This window comes from Chelmon rostratus, chromosome 5 (assembly GCF_017976325.1).
Source record: "Chelmon rostratus isolate fCheRos1 chromosome 5, fCheRos1.pri, whole genome shotgun sequence".
In the NCBI taxonomy this organism is placed as follows: domain Eukaryota; kingdom Metazoa; phylum Chordata; class Actinopteri; order Chaetodontiformes; family Chaetodontidae; genus Chelmon; species Chelmon rostratus.
In genome coordinates this window covers 26,092,031-26,110,406 of record NC_055662.1, presented here as the reverse complement: position 1 = coordinate 26,110,406, position 18,376 = coordinate 26,092,031, and the positions used below count along the sequence as shown (strand labels likewise).

General features: G+C 41.2%; 3 protein-coding genes across 3 annotated transcripts in view; all 3 read left to right on the top strand.

The window, feature by feature from the left end:
• Positions 1-2,913, top strand: part of LOC121606696 (phosphatidylethanolamine-binding protein 4) — a 56,564-nt gene extending 53,651 nt beyond the window's left edge. Inside the window, exon 7 of the mRNA XM_041937196.1 lies at positions 412-2,913. Within this exon, the coding sequence (XP_041793130.1) occupies positions 412-503 (92 nt within the window). The 3' untranslated portion in view covers positions 504-2,913. The remainder of the gene's footprint in view (positions 1-411) is intronic.
• A 2,671-nt stretch (positions 2,914-5,584) lies between these two features.
• egr3 (early growth response 3) lies at positions 5,585-14,481 on the top strand. Its single transcript, XM_041938007.1, has 2 exons — positions 5,585-6,059; positions 8,740-14,481. Exons 1-2 carry the CDS (start codon positions 5,906-5,908, stop codon positions 9,816-9,818), a joined length of 1,233 nt encoding a protein of 410 aa, XP_041793941.1. The 5' UTR covers positions 5,585-5,905; the 3' UTR covers positions 9,819-14,481.
• Positions 14,482-14,755: 274 nt separating this feature from the next.
• Positions 14,756-18,376, top strand: part of bin3 (bridging integrator 3) — a 30,280-nt gene continuing 26,659 nt past the window's right edge. The window contains exon 1 of the mRNA XM_041937168.1: positions 14,756-14,867. Within this exon, the coding sequence (XP_041793102.1) occupies positions 14,860-14,867 (8 nt within the window). The 5' untranslated portion in view covers positions 14,756-14,859. The remainder of the gene's footprint in view (positions 14,868-18,376) is intronic.

Sequence of the window (18,376 nt, the reverse complement as noted above, 5' to 3'; positions counted from 1 at the left end):
GAATCATATCTTCTTGCCAATACGTCCTTGCGTTCCCACCTCCATCATTACAGCAACATGTTTTATTTTCAGCAGTGCTGTTCTCAGTGACTCACATCCCAGAGCCATGTGCTGCTCAGTTAGGCCTCAGATCCCTTAAACATGGACTGAGCGGTCATGAGAAATACTCGTGTAATGCACCAGAGATTGCACTCAGACTGTGCTAAAATTATGTAGGATATTGTTAGCATAAACACATATCATGTAATAAACCTGTGAGATTTAAATGCTTTACGTTGTTTGGATCTATCTGCAAAACATGTCATGCATCAGACAGAAAACAAACCTGGGTTTTAAGTTCAGTTCATTCCTTTACAAATATCTCAAAATAGTGATAAATGTCTGTCTGTATGTGTTGTCCTGCTCCCACAGGAAAATGGGATCTTGAGGCCTTCATCACAAGATTTCATCTGGGAGAACCTGTGGCCGCTCTCCAGTTTCTCACCCAAAACTACAAAAACTGAAGATGCTCAGAAGCCTGAAAGGTGTTCTGGAAGAAGACTCCGTCAGTGCATTGATAGAAAATAAGACTTTCCCTGAATTAAGCAGCATCCATTCTTCAAAGCTTGCCACAGGTCAGCCCTCTCTGCCTCTATCTTATCATTGAGTTAGATAGAGATTTCCTCTTTGTGTTACACCAGCTGCTGGGTTTTGATGTTGCCCCGTATCTCTGTCACGTGGTCTGGGGCGAAGGATTTGGGAGATAGATTTTGACCTCACTGGGGATTTCTTATTAGTTTCCGAACGCTGTCGGCAAGAGAAGGAAGACGGCCTGATATCACAACTCAGTGTGGAAAGAGTTGATTCTAATTCAGGGGCGGAAACACGTCAGGGCCAAAAAAAGGAAGTGGGAGGTGAAACCGAGACCGCAACACAGCCGGATGCCGCAGTGGAACTTGAACCAAAATACTCTACAGAGTGACAGGGCAGGGGGAGGGGCTGCAGGGCCTGTGCTGTATTGGGTGAAGGGAAGTTGCTGTAATTGTTTATCATATTTCCATTGACCACTCTCACCCCAGTTGGAAACATTGAGCGTCTTTCAGGTCCTTGATTGATCTTTTTTTCTGAAGTGAAAGCTGCTCTAACACATGCTGAAATGTCCTTGAATGTAACTTTGGGACGATGAACCCGTTTTGAACTTCGGACAGTTGCGTAAGAGGCCCACCTGGCAGGTCTGTAGAGGATAGTGTGGATAAACTTTTCAACCCTTTCACGAGGAGATACTTTTCAGACTTCATGAGTCTTTGTAGAGGGTGGGTCAGAGTACCCCCTATGAGGAATATTGGTTTCTAACCAGCAACTCTCCTCTGGGAAGGGTTTGTATCAATACCCCAGATGTCTGAAAAAGGCTGGATTTACATCAGGGACTTTGATGTTCTAATGATCAATCTTTAGTTGGTGGTTTCATTGACCCTAATTTGGTGTCTCATCAGTGGGCTAGGCGGGAGTAGGTAACGGAGGTTTTTGTTCCTTTGGTGGTTAAGCCAGCCTTGGTAAACCCCTATGTGCCCTCTCGATGAACTCTCTGAGATCATTGATCAAATTGTCCTGCATCTGCTTTGTTTGCTTCCCCGACTTAGCAGTCAAAGCCGCCGCGTCCACAAACAAAACAACCAAAGCGATGCACATGAACACACTGTTAGACAGACAGTCCGTTGCTTTTGAACAAATGTTAAGTATCCGTCAGTTGGAATATCGCTCTTGACCTTGATTTACCCATCTTATTTGACTTATTAAATCACATTTTTAACAATTGGCAAGTGGAGTGTAATTCCACACTCATTGTGAAGCATGCCAAGTGGGAGAGCATTCTTCCAAAAAACCACCTACTTGAATCCATCAGTGCACCATTGAAATGCCAAGATTTGTACTTCCAAATACACTGTGCATTTTTTTTCTCTCCTTTATATCTTGGAGATATTCTGCCAAAACAGCTGGGTTTTGCCACTCAGCTTCCTTGAATGTGTTTATTTTTACTCCAAATGTCAGGAGAGTTGAAATATTCTGATTAAGAAAAACTGACAGCTGTAGTTCAACGCTGCACAGTATATTGCCTTCTGTGAAAAAAAATAACTTCTCACATCCCCTGATGATATGGGAAAGGCATTTAATATGTTCTTAATGTATTCAAACTTACATTAATTAAAAGGAATTTGTATAATCAATTCAATTGCCTAACAGGCGCTAAGTGATCTAATATGCATATGATGACTTGAGTCTCCTTTCTCCTTTGCTATCTGCTGCTGAAGACGTGCAGGAGACGTACTTCACTGCAGAATGTTTGCAGTTCATCGCTGGTTGTGAGCAGCGGTGAAATGTGTGACATCTGTTCGATGCATGTCAACAGTATGGGCTGTCCACTTTGCAGCATTAATTTTCTGTATGTTTGACCCCGGCAGACTGGTATTGTTCTGCACATCTGACCGCAGAGATTCAGCGTTATTTAGAGCACCTGGAGACTTGAATCCTGCCTCTGAAGAAAATCCACACGAATATCTTTATTTTTAGGCTCTATTAAACGCCTACAACTGTTTGACCTCGAAAAGGTGCAGTTTTTCCAAGGTGCCTACGCTGGCCTTGTGACTTAAATAACGTTTAATCTCCTCTGTTAACTGATAAGTGAAACTCTGCACATATGCAGAACATGGCAGTGGCTGGGTACAAGCTTAATGATGTTCAGTTTGAACTTAATTGTAAAGAATGCCGTAATTGTAATCAGGTGATTACATGTAACCATTACACTTTTATAGTCAAACATGTTGTCATGTGAAAAGCATGCTTAACTTCATTTAAAGGAGCGTCATTACTGTGTACTGTAATTCAATTTGTTGCAGGTAAGCTTAAATAAAATGCTGGTAGTGCTTGAAAAACTCATCATTTTGTCTGTTTGGGATCATTTACGTATGAGAGCATCGTTATGTGGAGATTGATCAGCCTGATTGGAAGATATTTCTCAGTCTACACGATTATAATAACAATAAAGGCAGTAGCTCTAAAAGGGTATGTAAAATGTAGAATGCAAAGTTACTGTTGGTATATTTGACATCATTTTATTTTTCCAGCTCTTGAGCTAACAGCAGGGAACAGCAATTTCAGCCTTCCTCATGAAGCTTGGAAAAACAAAACTAATTTGACTATATATCCGTGGTGCCTGGTTAGTTTTCCACTGTGCTTTAAAATGAGCCTGTGCTTCCATGGAATCCCTGTATGCAAAGGAGCCAGGACGCTGCAGTCAAAGAGATCCAACGCCGCAACCTGTCGACAGACGCTGCAGGCCCGCCCCACGTGACCCAGCTCACAGTCGAGGAAATAAGTCCCCAACAGGTAGGTGTTCCAACTGGGCTGGCCAACTTTCCAACCACAGAACCACACAAACGCCTCCCCCGAGGACAGACAACGCGGTACAGTAAGTCCTCAAGCTCACCTGAGCAGATTCTCTCAGTGCTTTGCATCCAAGAACACGACGGTTGAGGCACCCTTTTTCCACGGATTTCTCCCACTGCACTGATCAACCTGGGGTAGAGGTTATGGGGTAGACAAAATAACAGGAACAACAGAAAGTATAACACAATTGGACACAATAAATACTTCCTTTTATAGGCTTGTAACAGTCAATGTTGATACTGTAGTTTATGAGGCCGTAGGTCATGGCGTTGTTCTGCTTTACATTATCAGGCTTTTCTGTTCTTTAGTCCAGACCAAGTATATCTAATACTTTCCTGGGTTTGTTTAATTATGTATGGTAGATGGTTCAGAAATACATTCATATGTTAATGTGACCACTCTCCAGAGTTGATGTATTTGTTAATTCAGTTCTGGAGGTATGTTGCCATTTAACACTGTGATATTTGTTTCTGGAGAGTTTGCTTGATAGAAATCAAACTTTGGATAAGCTGTCCAGAACTACTGTGTCCCATCCAAAGTAGAAATTTAATCTGAGTTTCCAACTTTTATGCAGGAACAGCTCAAACACAAATGGCAGTCCTGACTTGTGGTGCCTTTTGACCTGGACCGGTATGTGATGCAGAGAGCCAGTTCACACAGTGAGTCAGTATGAGGCAGATGATGAAGTCAACTCTGAAAAGCTATCTTTGGTCTGACACAAGAGTCCATCAGGATTATTGTTCATTTTGCTGATTGGAGGTAAGAGACTGGGGCCAAGACACCCTGAGAGGACCCTGCTGTGCCACACACACACACACACACACACACACACATGCACGGAGGACTCGCCTGTGGGAATGAGACACACAAGATCACTGGCTGCTCTGTTTGTGTAAACCCCCTAAACACAGAGCATGATTCAGACTAATTCTCCCACACACTCTGTTTACACTTCTGGTTCATTGAGGTACTATTAATTTCTCAGGTCTGAATATTCAAGCACTGACATTTCATTCAATATTTTCTGTGAATTTTGCAAAGGCCTGTGTGTTTTATAGTGTCGCAGCTACAGTAGAAAATATATGAAGTTCATTCCAAAACCGAGCAGATCTTCACTAAACTATTAACCCGGAGTGCAAAAGCTATAAACTCTGATGTGATAGTGATCCGCGTGAATTAGTGAATGACACCGCAGTAGCCTAATTTGTAGATTTTTTTTAAAATAATAATCATAAGGGGATGTTTCTGAAATATGAGGAAACCGGTGTCGGTATTTTTTCACCAGCTGACAAACTGGTGAAAAGCGAGCCATGACGCTTTGTCCACTGACATCTCTTTGAACGTCTGCGGCTTCCGATCACTTTTCCACTACTACTTCACCCGGAACTCACATGTCCAAATACAGACACGCAGGGGCGGGGCCGGACACTGCCTTATTTGGAGTTTCCACTTAAGCGGTCACTTGGGCTCCAAGTCAAAGCAAGCCTGTGTGGATTTACGAAGCGCATGCAATATTTACAAGCGATTAACTCCGTCATTTACTGCCTTTGTAAGTGTTGCTGCATGAAAACTGCTTTTGAACCAGTGTTCTGCAATACAGGGCGACACAAGGTGAGTGCATGTTCACCAAAAGCACTCAGACTCTCTAAAGTCATTTTTCTAGCTGAGCTTATTTGGATAAAAAGTAGCTTGGGAGTAAAACCAAAAAAGAAAACATCTTCCAATGTTTGGTGAGTACTGGTAGAATATTAACACAAAATCTGCAGACCTCTCTGTCACACACACACTCAAGTACACACACACAGCTGCATAGAAAGCTCCTGTGCCTGATCGTCCACGATGAATATCATAATGTGTGACAATAAAAGACGGGAGATAACGTCCTGTTTTCCACCAGGACAGGAGCAGACCCGTCGGCTCATCCCGTACAAGGACGCGGCTGGAGGTGACATGTCGGTTTTGTTAACTTTCTTTCTATCTTTCTATCTGTCGGAGCCTTTTTGCCTCCACTGTAGTTTCCACCGACTGACGCGCGGAGAGCCTGGCGCTGGGTGCTCTGTCCATATATGGTCATCTACGTCACGCGAATGTTCCATCCCCCTATTTAATACAGGCAAACTGGAGTCCCCTATCCAGCTCCAATAGAGCAAGTAGAGCCGCTCTTGTGCAACCAACACCACCACCTCCTCCATTGATTCACAGACTTCAAATTCCCCCACAAGCAGCCCATCAGCTTCCACAGTGATCAGATTAATAACAACAATAGCCTGTGATCACACGGGGGGAGATAACCAGCGCTGCTCGTCCTCCGCGGGATACTTGGATAGCTACAGCAACAGGATCCATCCCTGCTCCTCTCTCCTTTTTTCCACGCCTGATCCACACCTGTTTTTCACTTTGAGAAAACCCGCTGATTTTTTTGTGTGTATTTGTGGATACCTGCGCGTTGTCCTTTATAAATGTCGGACTGAATATAACTGCTATGACAGGGAAACTAGCGGAGAAGCTCCCTCTTACCATGAGCAGTTTAATAAACACGATCCCTGACAGTCTCTACCCAGAAGAGGACATCCCGACGTCTATGAATATTTTCACCAATACGGAATCTATTAACCACTATTCGCAGATGAACACAGGTAAGATTTTCAGCTACTTTTCCGTGTGTGTTTTGATCAAAGTGGTTCAAACTGCGATGTGCGCGAACGGCAACAGTTGTCTTGGCGCTCGGAGCACCTGTTTGCGCTCTGGCTGTTGCGCACAAAGGCAGATTCTCGTGCCTGATACTTTTTCGGGGTCAGGTGTAACACTGGCCACTGTGAATCAGACGCACCTTTTCAATGACTGACTTTCACTTCGGCTGTGTGATTATTTTTCCCACTCTTCTTCGCTCCCCTGCCCGTCGCCGAAATGTCAGGATTTCAGACGTAACGTGAAAAAAAGGCAACTGGACTCCTATCAAAACTTTTTGATTTTTTAAATCATCGGCTAATATATTAGATTTAAGCAAATGTTGCGTATTTATAGCGGTTTTAATTCTCCAAAGCTGACGCGTGTTTGAGGAAACGTGTTATGAACGGCTGTGGGGAAAAAAGGCTGTTTTACGCAAAGTCCGCTGAAAACGCAACTGATAGAAACTGAAATCTGTAGATTTTGAGAAAACGTGTCCAGTTAATGTGGTCACACTACAAATGCCGCAGATTTATTAATCTCATATCCACCCGCAAAGATGGGCCAACTACTTTAGACAATGATTTTCATTCACAACTCTATTAACATGTCACAGATTGGATTTTGGAAGGCGTGTGTGGCCGCTTTTCCCAATATGAAGCATATTTGGACGCCAGGCCCCTGAACCATCTTATATTCGCTAAATTGCGAGGCCGGATGTATGGGTTGATTTATTGCCTGGTCCAGATGAATGTACATTTCGGGTTAATTCAGACGCCTGCAGAAAGGTGGCTCGTTGCTTCGGCTCAGTGTTGGCATTAAATCAATCTCTAATTGTGGAGGCTCACCTTCTGAGGTGATGGGTCAATGCTGCGCGAAATACACCAAATCTTTAGTTTCCTCGTGTGACCGAGAAGACCAGCATATGATGCAGTGACCACAATTTACATTTTCCCTGTCCCACTTTGTGCATGAATCCTTTAAGTCTTTTTGTTCACGAATTAAAACAACACGTCAGTTTGAATTTAACCTGGAATATGCCCCCTTATTTATCAAAGAAGTGTGCGGTAATTAATTATCCCTGCGCCAGCTCTTAGAAATAGAGTACTTCATTTTTTTTTTATCAGTGAATTAAATACACATGTAAGCGACTCTAAGTTCATAACATACACGTGACATATTACATTTTTCTATTAACACGGCAGTAAAATGCATTTTATGTGACCTCTGACAGGAGATATTTAAACACATTGAATGAATCTGAATAGAAAAAAGATGCTGCAGAGTGCAGGTAATTATGCCAGCTCTTGGTGAAATTCACGTTGTAAACTCTAATATATATAGATATTATATTAGTGTAGCGTGTATGTGTATTTTTGGGCAAACTGCAATAATACATTTTTAAAGCACCATGCTGTGACTTCACAGGTGGAGCAGGTGTGTGCTCTGCTCTTCAGTACTGACCTGTAAGAAAACAGTGGTGACTTTATTTCATGCCCCTCATTCTGTTAAAAATCCCACTGCTCAAATTACCTCCAGAGGACTAAAAATTTAGATAAAACAAATTGCTATCAACTTTTCTAAATGTCACACCCTCCCCTCTCCATCCCCACCACCACCCCCCCAAAAAAAGACAATTAAAAAAAATGCCACATGTGTCATTGTTCCTATGTGCCTCATGTGCTGAATGGTGTTGTGCAATATACGTAATTTGGCTTTGTTTGGTTTATTATGATTTGCCTTTAGCCAAATTCCAGCAGGCTGTAATTACTGGGAGTGAGTATATAAGCAACCCTGTGTATGATTCCCTGCAAATGAAGAGAGACGTCTGTTTTAACTGCAGTTGGAGAAAGAATTCTTTTCAAATGTCACACATTAAGTCTTCAGAGCGTGATCAGGACGTGAACGTATCCCCATCAAGCACATCTGCATCTGATGTTTTTATGGCATCTTTGGGATAAGTTAAACGTGTGTGCGAGCGTGTGTGCGTATTCAGCGTGAAGCGGAAGATTCTGCACAATCGAAATATGAAGGAAATTTGAGAAAATGTCGTTGAGCTCACTAATGCACAGATTAAATAGGAAACATTGGAAAATTTTGCCCCCATTATGTGCAGATGTTCTTTGGTGCAAATGTGTTTTGAATCCTTGAGCGTGATAGATGTGGCGTCTGCCTCATAATCCTCCCTGCTGTAAAGAAATCAGATCTTGCCATTCAGTTTGGCTGTCCTCCTGAGGGACACAATGACTGGATCAAAGGGGGTGTTTAGGTCTTGATTTATGAGAGCTTGTGGGATCTGAGAGAGAGAGACACACCACTGTCTCACATGCAGCAGTCACTCACTTAACTTACAGGTCTGACAGCGCTCACATTTCTTTATGAACTGTATAGCACTCTTTTATTTTTGATCTCTTGTTGGCACACCATTACAGAGATATGCAGAAAAGCTGAATTTTGGACAAACTAAGGACCATCACTTCAAGTTCATTCAGCTTGACAAAGTGAATTTTCTAGACTTTTTTCACACCTTGTGCCACAGTATCACTTTTAGAGGATTTTTCTCCCAACTGATTGCATTTCACATTCATGTCTGAGCAGCCACGTGGATGATTTGTTCATGAGATCTGTTTTTTATTTGCTTTTATCTAGATAATATCATGGATCTGGGCATGGGAAGCGAGAAAGCAGCCGGAGAGATTCAGTATGGATCCAGCTTCCAGTCCAACCGCAGCGGGCAGACTGTCACCTATCTGGGGAAGTTTGCCTTTGACACTCCTCCGTCAGGTGGCATTGGTGGCTCTGGCTGGTGCTCTGATAACAATATCATCAGTCTTGTCAGTGCAGGGATCCTGGGCGTTTCTCCATCACCCGGCACGGTAACAACACAGACATCATCCTCCGCAGCCAGCATGGGCGGACAGACGTCAGATATGGAGCAGGTATATGGTCCGCCACTGCCTGCCTATTCCACCTGCAGCGACCTGTACCAGGACCAGGTCTCCTTCCACCACAGCCCTGCCACCAGCACAGCCCTAGCCTACCCTGGCAATGACTATCACTCCACATCCAAAGCCTCCATGGATGGCAGCCTTTTCTCCATGATTCCTGACTACAACCTTTTCCATCATCAGGGGGAGGTTGGCGTGATGGAGCACAAGCCCTTCCAGACCATGGACCCCATCCGAGTCAACCCTCCGCCCATCACACCCTTGGAGACCATCAGAGCGTTCAAAGACAAGCAGCAGATTCACCCAGGTTTCATCGGCGGGCAGCAGCACCCTCCTCAGCACCACCCACCGCCACAGACTCTTACCCTCAAACCCATCCGACCACGGAAGTACCCCAACCGTCCCAGCAAAACCCCCGTCCACGAACGGCCGCACGCCTGTCCGGCAGAGAACTGTGACAGACGCTTCTCGCGCTCAGACGAGCTCACACGTCACCTTCGCATCCACACAGGTCACAAACCCTTCCAGTGCCGAATATGCATGCGCTCCTTCAGCCGGAGCGACCACCTGACCACGCACATCCGCACGCACACGGGCGAGAAACCCTTCTCCTGTGAGTTCTGTGGACGCAAGTTTGCCAGAAGTGACGAGCGAAAGAGACACGCAAAGGTTCACCTGAAACAGAAGGACAAGAAGCCAGCTGACAAGAGCAGTGGGGCAGCTGGGAGCCACAGCTCGCCACCCAGCTCCTGTGGGGGGCCGACAGTGGGAACGTCATGACCGTCACTACGTGCACTTGGACTGGACCCTCACCATGCCCCATAAAGAGACTTAGGAAGAAGGGATCACGTCCACTATGACATAAATAGGTGACTCTTTTCCTCTCTTTTACATCCCACCGCTCTTTTCAGTTCCTTCTATTTTGAGATGGATGCCTTTAGTTTAAGTGAGAGGGGAAAGGCTGCTACGCCCTTCCCTTCCAACTAACTCAGAGCCTCAGCTACTGTAACACAGTGCCAACACAAAGAAGGGCACCATGGCACATTCTGTCCAAAAGGCCACTGTGTATCTATAGGTTTTGGGGTGGATACACTTTTGTAAATTTTACTGAGAATTTCTAAATTGGAAGGAAGCCAGAATCCATCACAGGAGTCAAAACAGACAAAATTACAATGGAGCTTAGTTGAAGGGTGAGTTGTCTGGGAGGTATGCATTAATTTTATTAGGCTGTTTAAAAGTGCAATTGGTTATATTTGTGTATTGTCATGGATACCTTATTAGTGGCACTTGACTGTCTTTTTGTTGTTGTTTTTTTTTAGTTGAAGTGTCGTGTTTTTATTTTCTATTTGAATGTTGTTTTCTCAAAAGAATGTGCCAAATGTATTGTGGTGATACAGCCAACCTTGTTCTTATTATCGTGCCTGACATTTGCCAAACATAAAAGTGACATCAGCTTAGCACACATGTTGACTTAAAAGAGAGATCAGATTCAAACAACGTATCTCGGATTTAGATTTATCTGCACAATTCGGTTAAATCTAGATAATGACTGAATGGGTCACACAAAGCAAACAGTGTTGTGTCCTGTAACCTGTACTTAGAAAACAAACATGCCTGCAGCAATCAATGCCTTTGCCAATACTTATTTATTTGTAGTCACTGAGAGACACTGTGTATTTCTGTTGCCTTTTTATATGGTGGCTTTATGTGGTGTTACCAGATATAATTTCAGTTGCTTTTTTGGAAAAGCTCACCAATACTGTTCATTTTTTCAGTTTTCTTGAGTTCTGCAATTATATGCAATATATTCATGACATATGCCACCAACCCGTAAATCAAATTAACTAAGAGCACAGTTAGACAGACTGAACGACTTAAATAAACGACACTGGGTTGCAAAACCAGCAGTACATGAACGCAGAGATGAATAAGGATTCACAATGTAAAAAGACTAAACTTCTTGGTTTAAGTCGCCAAAAGACGAGCAGCATTTGGGAAGAGAAAAATTAAAGTGTCCAAATCCATGTTTACATCTTTTCTAATACAGCGAGACTGAGACTGAGTTGTAAACTAAGGAGTTGTTGTTTTTGTACAGTATACAAACATGTATGCAGGTAGCTACAGTAGAAGTTTCACTTTTGTACTCAAATGTCAAATGCACCATAACTCAGTATTAAATTGTGCATATATGTGCATGCCTTCATGCACACTATGTAAATACAAATGTCTGCATAAACAAGAACTTTCAATTGACTGAATGCTTGTGCGGAATGTGTCTTAAAGCTTTTAGTAATGTAGTTATAATACAGAATATTTTGTTGTCATAGGTCATTGCAAAAAATTTTTGGAGCACTACAGTAGTGCCAAATATGGTGTTATCTTCCATAAAAGAAAAAAGAATAATAGCATTTGCACCATCTGTACGCTTTAAAGTGGTAACTGGTTTAAGGAAGCACTAATGTGTTCTCTGAATAAACAGCAAGATTTTTTTTTTACATTTTGTGAATCTCCATTATAGTCGCAATCAGTTATTTCAATTAACGCATCTTCCCTCATTGTATAGGAGACACTGGTTGTTCTCGGAGAATAAATGATTGGAGCCTTTCTTAAACAAAATAATTTCCAGGGCAATGCCAATATTTTTCACACGTGGTTCTTTATTGATCTTTGTCCTGATGGAAGGAAATACCTCTTGTATTATACATTGAAACATTTTGTGTAGGCTAATCTCGTCCCTTAGCTTCTATGGGATTTTTAAAGTGTGTTATGATGATATTGACAGAAGCACAGCTATGACCACATTTGATCAAACTTTTTTTTTAAACTTATCTCTGTGAGGGGTTACTTTTTTCATCAGCTACTATGAATTTATTACACCTTTGGCCAAAAACCAATGAAAAATTGTGAATTTTGAAAAACTTAAATGAATAATGCTGAAAATCATGAGGTATTTACTTCTGTCAAGGCTTGTATAAAACCCATATGTCAAAAATATTGGTGCTGGTTTTAGCAAACAAATCATTCACATTTATTCCATTGCTGTTGCTGTATCGTTTGAGGAGTAACAGCCTTGTCCATGTGCTACGATGATTTTATTTTAAGTTTATAGCTCAAATACCAGAGAAACTTCTCCTTCTTTTAAAAGAAGCATTCTTTCTCTCCGTCCACTTTGACTGACAGTATTTCTGCTTATTGGCTGTGCTCTCTGACTATTAAGGAGTGTAGGCTGTATGCGAGGAAGGAAATTTATATAAACATTGTTATCAGCTGGAAAAAAATATACTGGTCAGTAGACGCGGCAATCAGACTTAAAGAGAATATCGACCGACAAATGCTAAGGCCAAAGGAAAGGTTTAGAAAAGCAGAGCCACAGAGATCACAGTGCATACAGAAATGAGCTTCCAAGGCCATGCTTTCCCTTTCCTGTAACAACCAGTTTTCACTGCTGAGCTTCCTGGCAAGTGTCCACTTATTTTCCAATTAATTTGGCCTCAGAGAGTCTTTTCTCAGCTCATCTACATGGTTAAATGAACAGACCTCCCTGCACTTTTTCAAATAGTCTAAAAAGTTTACACGCCCCGTAACATCTAACTGTAAATCAATAGTTTTGCATCATAAAAAATGTGTTACTTTATTGCATGGATGGTCATCGACAAATGGAACTTTTCTGAGCTCATCCCCATCGAATGCAACTGAAATCAAATCACAGCTTAACAAACTTCAAGAACTTTAAGATTCAACTCTTCACACTTTGCATTACGCAACTTTCCTAATCTCTGATCCCAGATAATTAGCTTTATAATAGCAGAGACTGAAACATTAGATCGGGATTTGCCAGGTTAAATCTTGCAATGAGTAATGGCCTCTAACGTAAACATCATGTAGCAGACATCCTCATGGAGTCAGCACAAAAGAGTATATATATAGCACATGAGGTGATAGGATATACAAAATGTTTATCTTAAATGTTGACCTAGAATAACTTGATGTTAAACACTGATCATTATAGGCTCCTTTTGAATTTATTTGACTAAAATATGCTCTTGTGTGCTCTTGATTTAACACTTTGCTGGCGAGAATGGATGTTTTTAATTATAACATATAGAATGTGGCTTCCTCTAAGAGAAAACTGTGTTCATGTCGCTTTGTGTTGAGGAATGATGCAGAGTGAGGCGGAGACTACTCCAAACTATTTCCACATCTAAATGAAGCCATGTAATTACAACTTTGCAAACTCAGTATTTCATCAGTTATCATCTCACTGTCGCTGTCACTTTTGTTTTGTGACACTTTTGTAATGGACAGATATATTTTGTAAAATTTATATGATCCCCTCCATCCCACTTCCGCAATATAGTTTAGTGGTTGAACAACAATACAGGCTGCACCATGTTCTTCTGAACAATAATCCTGTGTAATGTGTGAATGTTATAGATATACTGTATGTCAATGATATGTTAAACAACCTCAGAAACAACCCCCTCTTAATAGTGCTTCTCCAAGAATAATTTATTTTAGGTTTTTTTTATGTTCTATTGTCTAAAAGTGGGTGGTTGAACGCTCTGAAATTGGAATTTGCCTCATCCTCGTTCTCTGCTCCATGTTGGATCTGAGCCAACATCAGCAGCCATCTTTGTGCCAAACTGGGTTGCAGGGTTGGCTGATCAAAAACAATATGTGATGAGAACTCCACAGGAGCAACAAATCATAAATGTGACCTCAGTCCGCTTGCAGTTGAAGGCAGCCTTGTGCTAATGTTTGTGTTTAACTGTTTGATTTAGTCTCCGTGAAGTTGGCCTTGGGCAAGGCAATAGGCTTGGGCTCATTCGTGACGATTACTAATTACAGGATTTTTTAAAAAAATACTCACGTTTGAAGAGATTTCAATAATGTGTAGATATTATAGGTTACTCATGTCATCTTATGGACTAAAGGGTGGCTTCAGGGATTTTGTGGTCTTCAACAGTGACACTATGGTGTTCAGATGGAGTCGATACTCACTGTTTTCTGTTGTGTTGTGTTTCCTTTTCATTACAGTATATCCTCATGTTTGCATGTGCACGGAAATGTTCCAAAGTGCTACCCTCAGATGCTGCGGGTGGTGCTCATTTCTTTATTATGCATGAAAATACAAGTCACATTGGGTGAAATGGGATAAACCCAACAACAATTCAAGACAGACAATTGAAAACACACACTGGGATAACTGTTCTGTTGGCTTTTTTTTTCTTTTTTTCTTTTTTAAGAAAACAAGGGGTCTTGTTTAAAATGTTGTGGATGTCTTTAGCCTATTTCATGTTTTTATTACCTTATAATAAGGTCCTTTTATGATGAGCTGAATATTGAAATGAATTTTACTATATCCTTGTGATGGGGAGATGTGCTCCCCTGTTTACCTGGCACTTCAGTTTGTTGTAATGCAATTGTTTTGTTATTTCTATGTAAGTACTTGAATAAAGAAAAATATCACTTGCCCTCAGTTTACTTGGCTCCTTACGTTCACGCGCACACATGCACTCCAGCGCGTGAACCCACCACACGTACACGCGCATGGCATTTAACTTGATGAATATACCTGCATTACATGCACTAATTACTTAAAAACGTGTTGTATTTGGCCGTAGTGTATTATTCGGTTAACACATTATAGCGTTTTTTTCCGATTTCCTTGTTTTTGTCGAAAAAACTTCCTCAGAGGAAACACAAGCGGCTTCGCTCCGGACTTCCTGTTTAATGCTCGGCTGCTGACTGGTAGAAAGGGATGAGGTCCTCGGAAGATAATAAAACTACCCAATGAAACCGGAGTAAAAGTTCTCTCAAAATGAGCTGGTATGTATTTCGGCTAAATCATTAATTTGTTGTATTAGATTCAAAGTATAACTCGGAAAGGATACATTAATAGTGATTAAGGACAGATGGTTAGTCGACCGGGCTCCGGCTATTTCCTGGATGCGCTACATAAACAGTAATGTTACAGTTGAGCAGGAGTTAGCGCTAGCTTGGTAAACTCACGGCTCACGAATAAAACCTCTCCGTGAGACTTTTCCAACAGTTCATGGGTTTCTAGCTGTGTCACATCTGGTAAACAGTTGCTAGCAAAGCGGTAGTTGTTACAAATAATCAACTTCGATCCAAGGGTGTTTGATAAAGTCGAGTAATTAACGTTAGCTAACTTGTACAGTATCTAACGTTAGTTAACGCTAGTTTGGTAGCTGAAACATAGACCTACAAAATATAATTTACCAACGCTGCTATCTGAAGTTATAAAGGCTTATTTATACTGTTGAAGTAAACCTATGTTGTACCTTTAGCATAACATGGAAACCAGATGTAGCATGGAGTTAGGTCAAGAGGGTCATCACTGAAGCCATTTAAAGGGATTTGATGATCAGTTGACAGACGGCAACTCTTGCTAGCTAAGTTAGCATTAGCATTTCGACATGTCGGTTAGGTCACTTCAAAATCATTGAGGATTTTTTCCTAGTTTTTGTACTCCTGTGTACACATCATAGTGTTTTGACGATGTTGTGTAGTTTGCCATCTGTGTGTGCCGCTTCGAGTAGTGACGAATTGAGTATTTCCTTGGAAGTAGGTGGGTAGGTCAGTGTGTTGATACCCCTTACATGTTTACTGTTACTAACAAAGCTGTGGGTTCCATCAGGTTTTTGCAAGCGTCTAGGACAGCCATATATTCAGATGTTTCTAGAAATATAACACAAGTTTGTTAGTTGTTGGGTGGGCTTTTTGGCACGGAACACGTTTAGGAACATTTGCCTTGAGTCTGGAGTTAGCTTTTGCAAGCAAGAGTAGTCTCTGACAGCTAAGCACAGTTTATTGTCAGGTTTTAGGGCCACAGATGACACAGTTGTATCTGCATTGGCTTGTATTTTATTGGAAGCATCTCTATCATTTGTCAGTATAGCCCCACACCAGGAATAATTTCAGTAAGCTGACACAATTAGTCGATTAATCAATTTGTCGGTTAACCAAAAATCATTTGGCAACCATTTTAGTGACCAGTTATCCTTTTCAAAGCAAAACACTTTCTGCCAAACACTTTCTGATTTCATCTTCTCAAATGCGAAAAATTTGTGGCATTTCTTTGCCTTATGTGATAATGAAATTAATGTCTTTTCAGTTTGGGACTGTTGGTTGGCCAGCGCAATCCATTTCAGAATGTTACCTTTTGTTGTGATGCACAGTTTGCACCTTTTTCCATGAAGATTAATTGAGAAAATAAATGGCAGATTAATCAGTAATGAAAATTCTGGTCGGTTTCAACCCTCATCAGCGAGTAATATGATAATGACCATCTTATCATGCAATCATCATAATTGTCATTTATTTCTTATTACATAATATATAAATGTATACTTTTAAGCCAAATTCTGTCACTCTGAAGATTTGCAAGTTTTTAGTCCTTGTAGTGCGTTGCAATTTTCTATGGAGCCACAGATGATTATGGAATTAAGTTCAATGAATGAAGAGAGGTGGTGTGAACAGTTGGTCTTATGACATAGTCTGCATGGATGATCTGCACAAATATTAGCTGATTCTGCAAGTCCTGTAATCAGAGGCCTTCCATCCAGCTGGTGATCTCCCTGAGAAAGTAAACAACAGCACACAGGGCTATGCTATCATTTTCAGCCAAATGGCAACAAGAAAAAAATGTTCGACCACAACAGAATATGTTTTAAATATAGTTTTGATTCTTGACTCTTCTCTGAGACAAGTTTCTTTAGATAGTCTCTCTATAAGATACACAATGAATCAATGGGCTTTAAAGGCCCACATCAGCCCTGGTTCCGGACCCAACCCAAGTTCTCTTAGGAGACGAGGAACAACTCCTCAAAATCTTTGCTTATAAGAAAGAGTTCACTCAAAGGTGTCTGAGAGTTTAATTATCATTGGCTCCATCGTGGTTTCTCATTTGTAGAAATAGCAAGAGTCATGTTTTATTCATAGGGAAATGTAGAGGGAAAAGTCAACCACATATACATCCACATGTACTGTATTACGAGTATTGCAAGTTCTTCTCTTTTTTCTTTGGGGGGGCATGTTTCATTCACTGTCATAGCCCACTTCGGTTTGCTTAGGTACTGAGGGATCTTAGAAAATCAAAATGTTTGTAATCGCCATGGTGTTGGGGCTATTTAAGCAATTAATCTGTTTGAAGAAATGAAAAGTTTGCAGCCCATTAACATCCACAACGGTTGAATGCTATCTTGTTCTTTTGACAACATGTTTTGAATTTCATTATTTCACTCAGGACTCAGCAATGACTATAATGAATTTTTTACAAGTATGGGAAGATTTGTCATTGCTGTCCTCGATTGTGTGCTGCTGTTTCGGAGTTTAGAACGAGATCTGAATAAATCCAGTGCTCCTGTCTCACAATTCATGAATGCAGCTCAAGAGGAAATGGGGAGATAACAAACTTATTATCAAAAACTCTTTCAGTTTATCTGTGGAATATTTGTACATTTGCTCACTTTATAATACGTTCAACATTCTAAGTGTCATTTTCAGGGAAGACACTAACCGAGTAAGCAAGACAGCGTCACTCGGTTCAGTCAGACAGTCAATCGCTGGCAAGCTACGCTTCTACCAGCACGCACCACCAAATACAAGGTCAAGAGTGGGGTGTTCGACCAATGAAAAGAGTCCTTTATGAGCTCTGCTGACTGATGCATTCCAGTAGGGCTTGCACACTTGCTTCTATGACGTGAGAGATTTGACTTTGGGGTCATCACCAGAACAATCCCACTTCCCAACATCTTCAACTAGCCCTCTGTGCTCTATGGAATATCCAAGGTTGAATGATGCACTATCCCTCTAATGGCGTACACATTTGCAGTTTTTGTGAAAAGCCATTGGCTCTTCCAGTCGATGCATAATGTGTCCCGGATAGAGAAGACTGTTATGTCTTTGTTCTTGCCTACGTGCTTACTTGATGGCAGTGACGTGTAGCCTATTACAGCAAAGATCAGATAGCTCTGTAAATGCAAGTTGACCAGCTTGCTGATAATGACAGCAAATGTGTAACAGCATTTTTGTTTTTTTATGAATCTGAGCCTGAAAATGGTCACTGACCAAAAAGCACCAATAACCTCTCATGTTACTGTGGTTCTCTAAAAACCCCATTCCCTAAAACTATCCTGTTTCCAAATTGTAAATACGATATATATATTTTACTTCAGTGAGTAAATTGGATTAAAGTACTGTAACATGCAAATGCTATGACTGTACATTATATTTATCAAAGTATTTAGCATAGCATAAACACAATAACAAAGCAGCATTCAGCTGAACTACCCATGCCTGGCATCACTAGGCTT

Coding starts and splice junctions, on each gene's coding strand:
- egr3 (XM_041938007.1), top strand. CDS start 5,906: ATGACAGGGAAACTAGCGGAGAAGCTCCCTCTTACCATGAGCAGTTTA. Junction 6,060..8,739: donor CTATTCGCAGATGAACACAG/GTAAGATTTTCA, acceptor GCTTTTATCTAG/ATAATATCATGGATCTGGGC.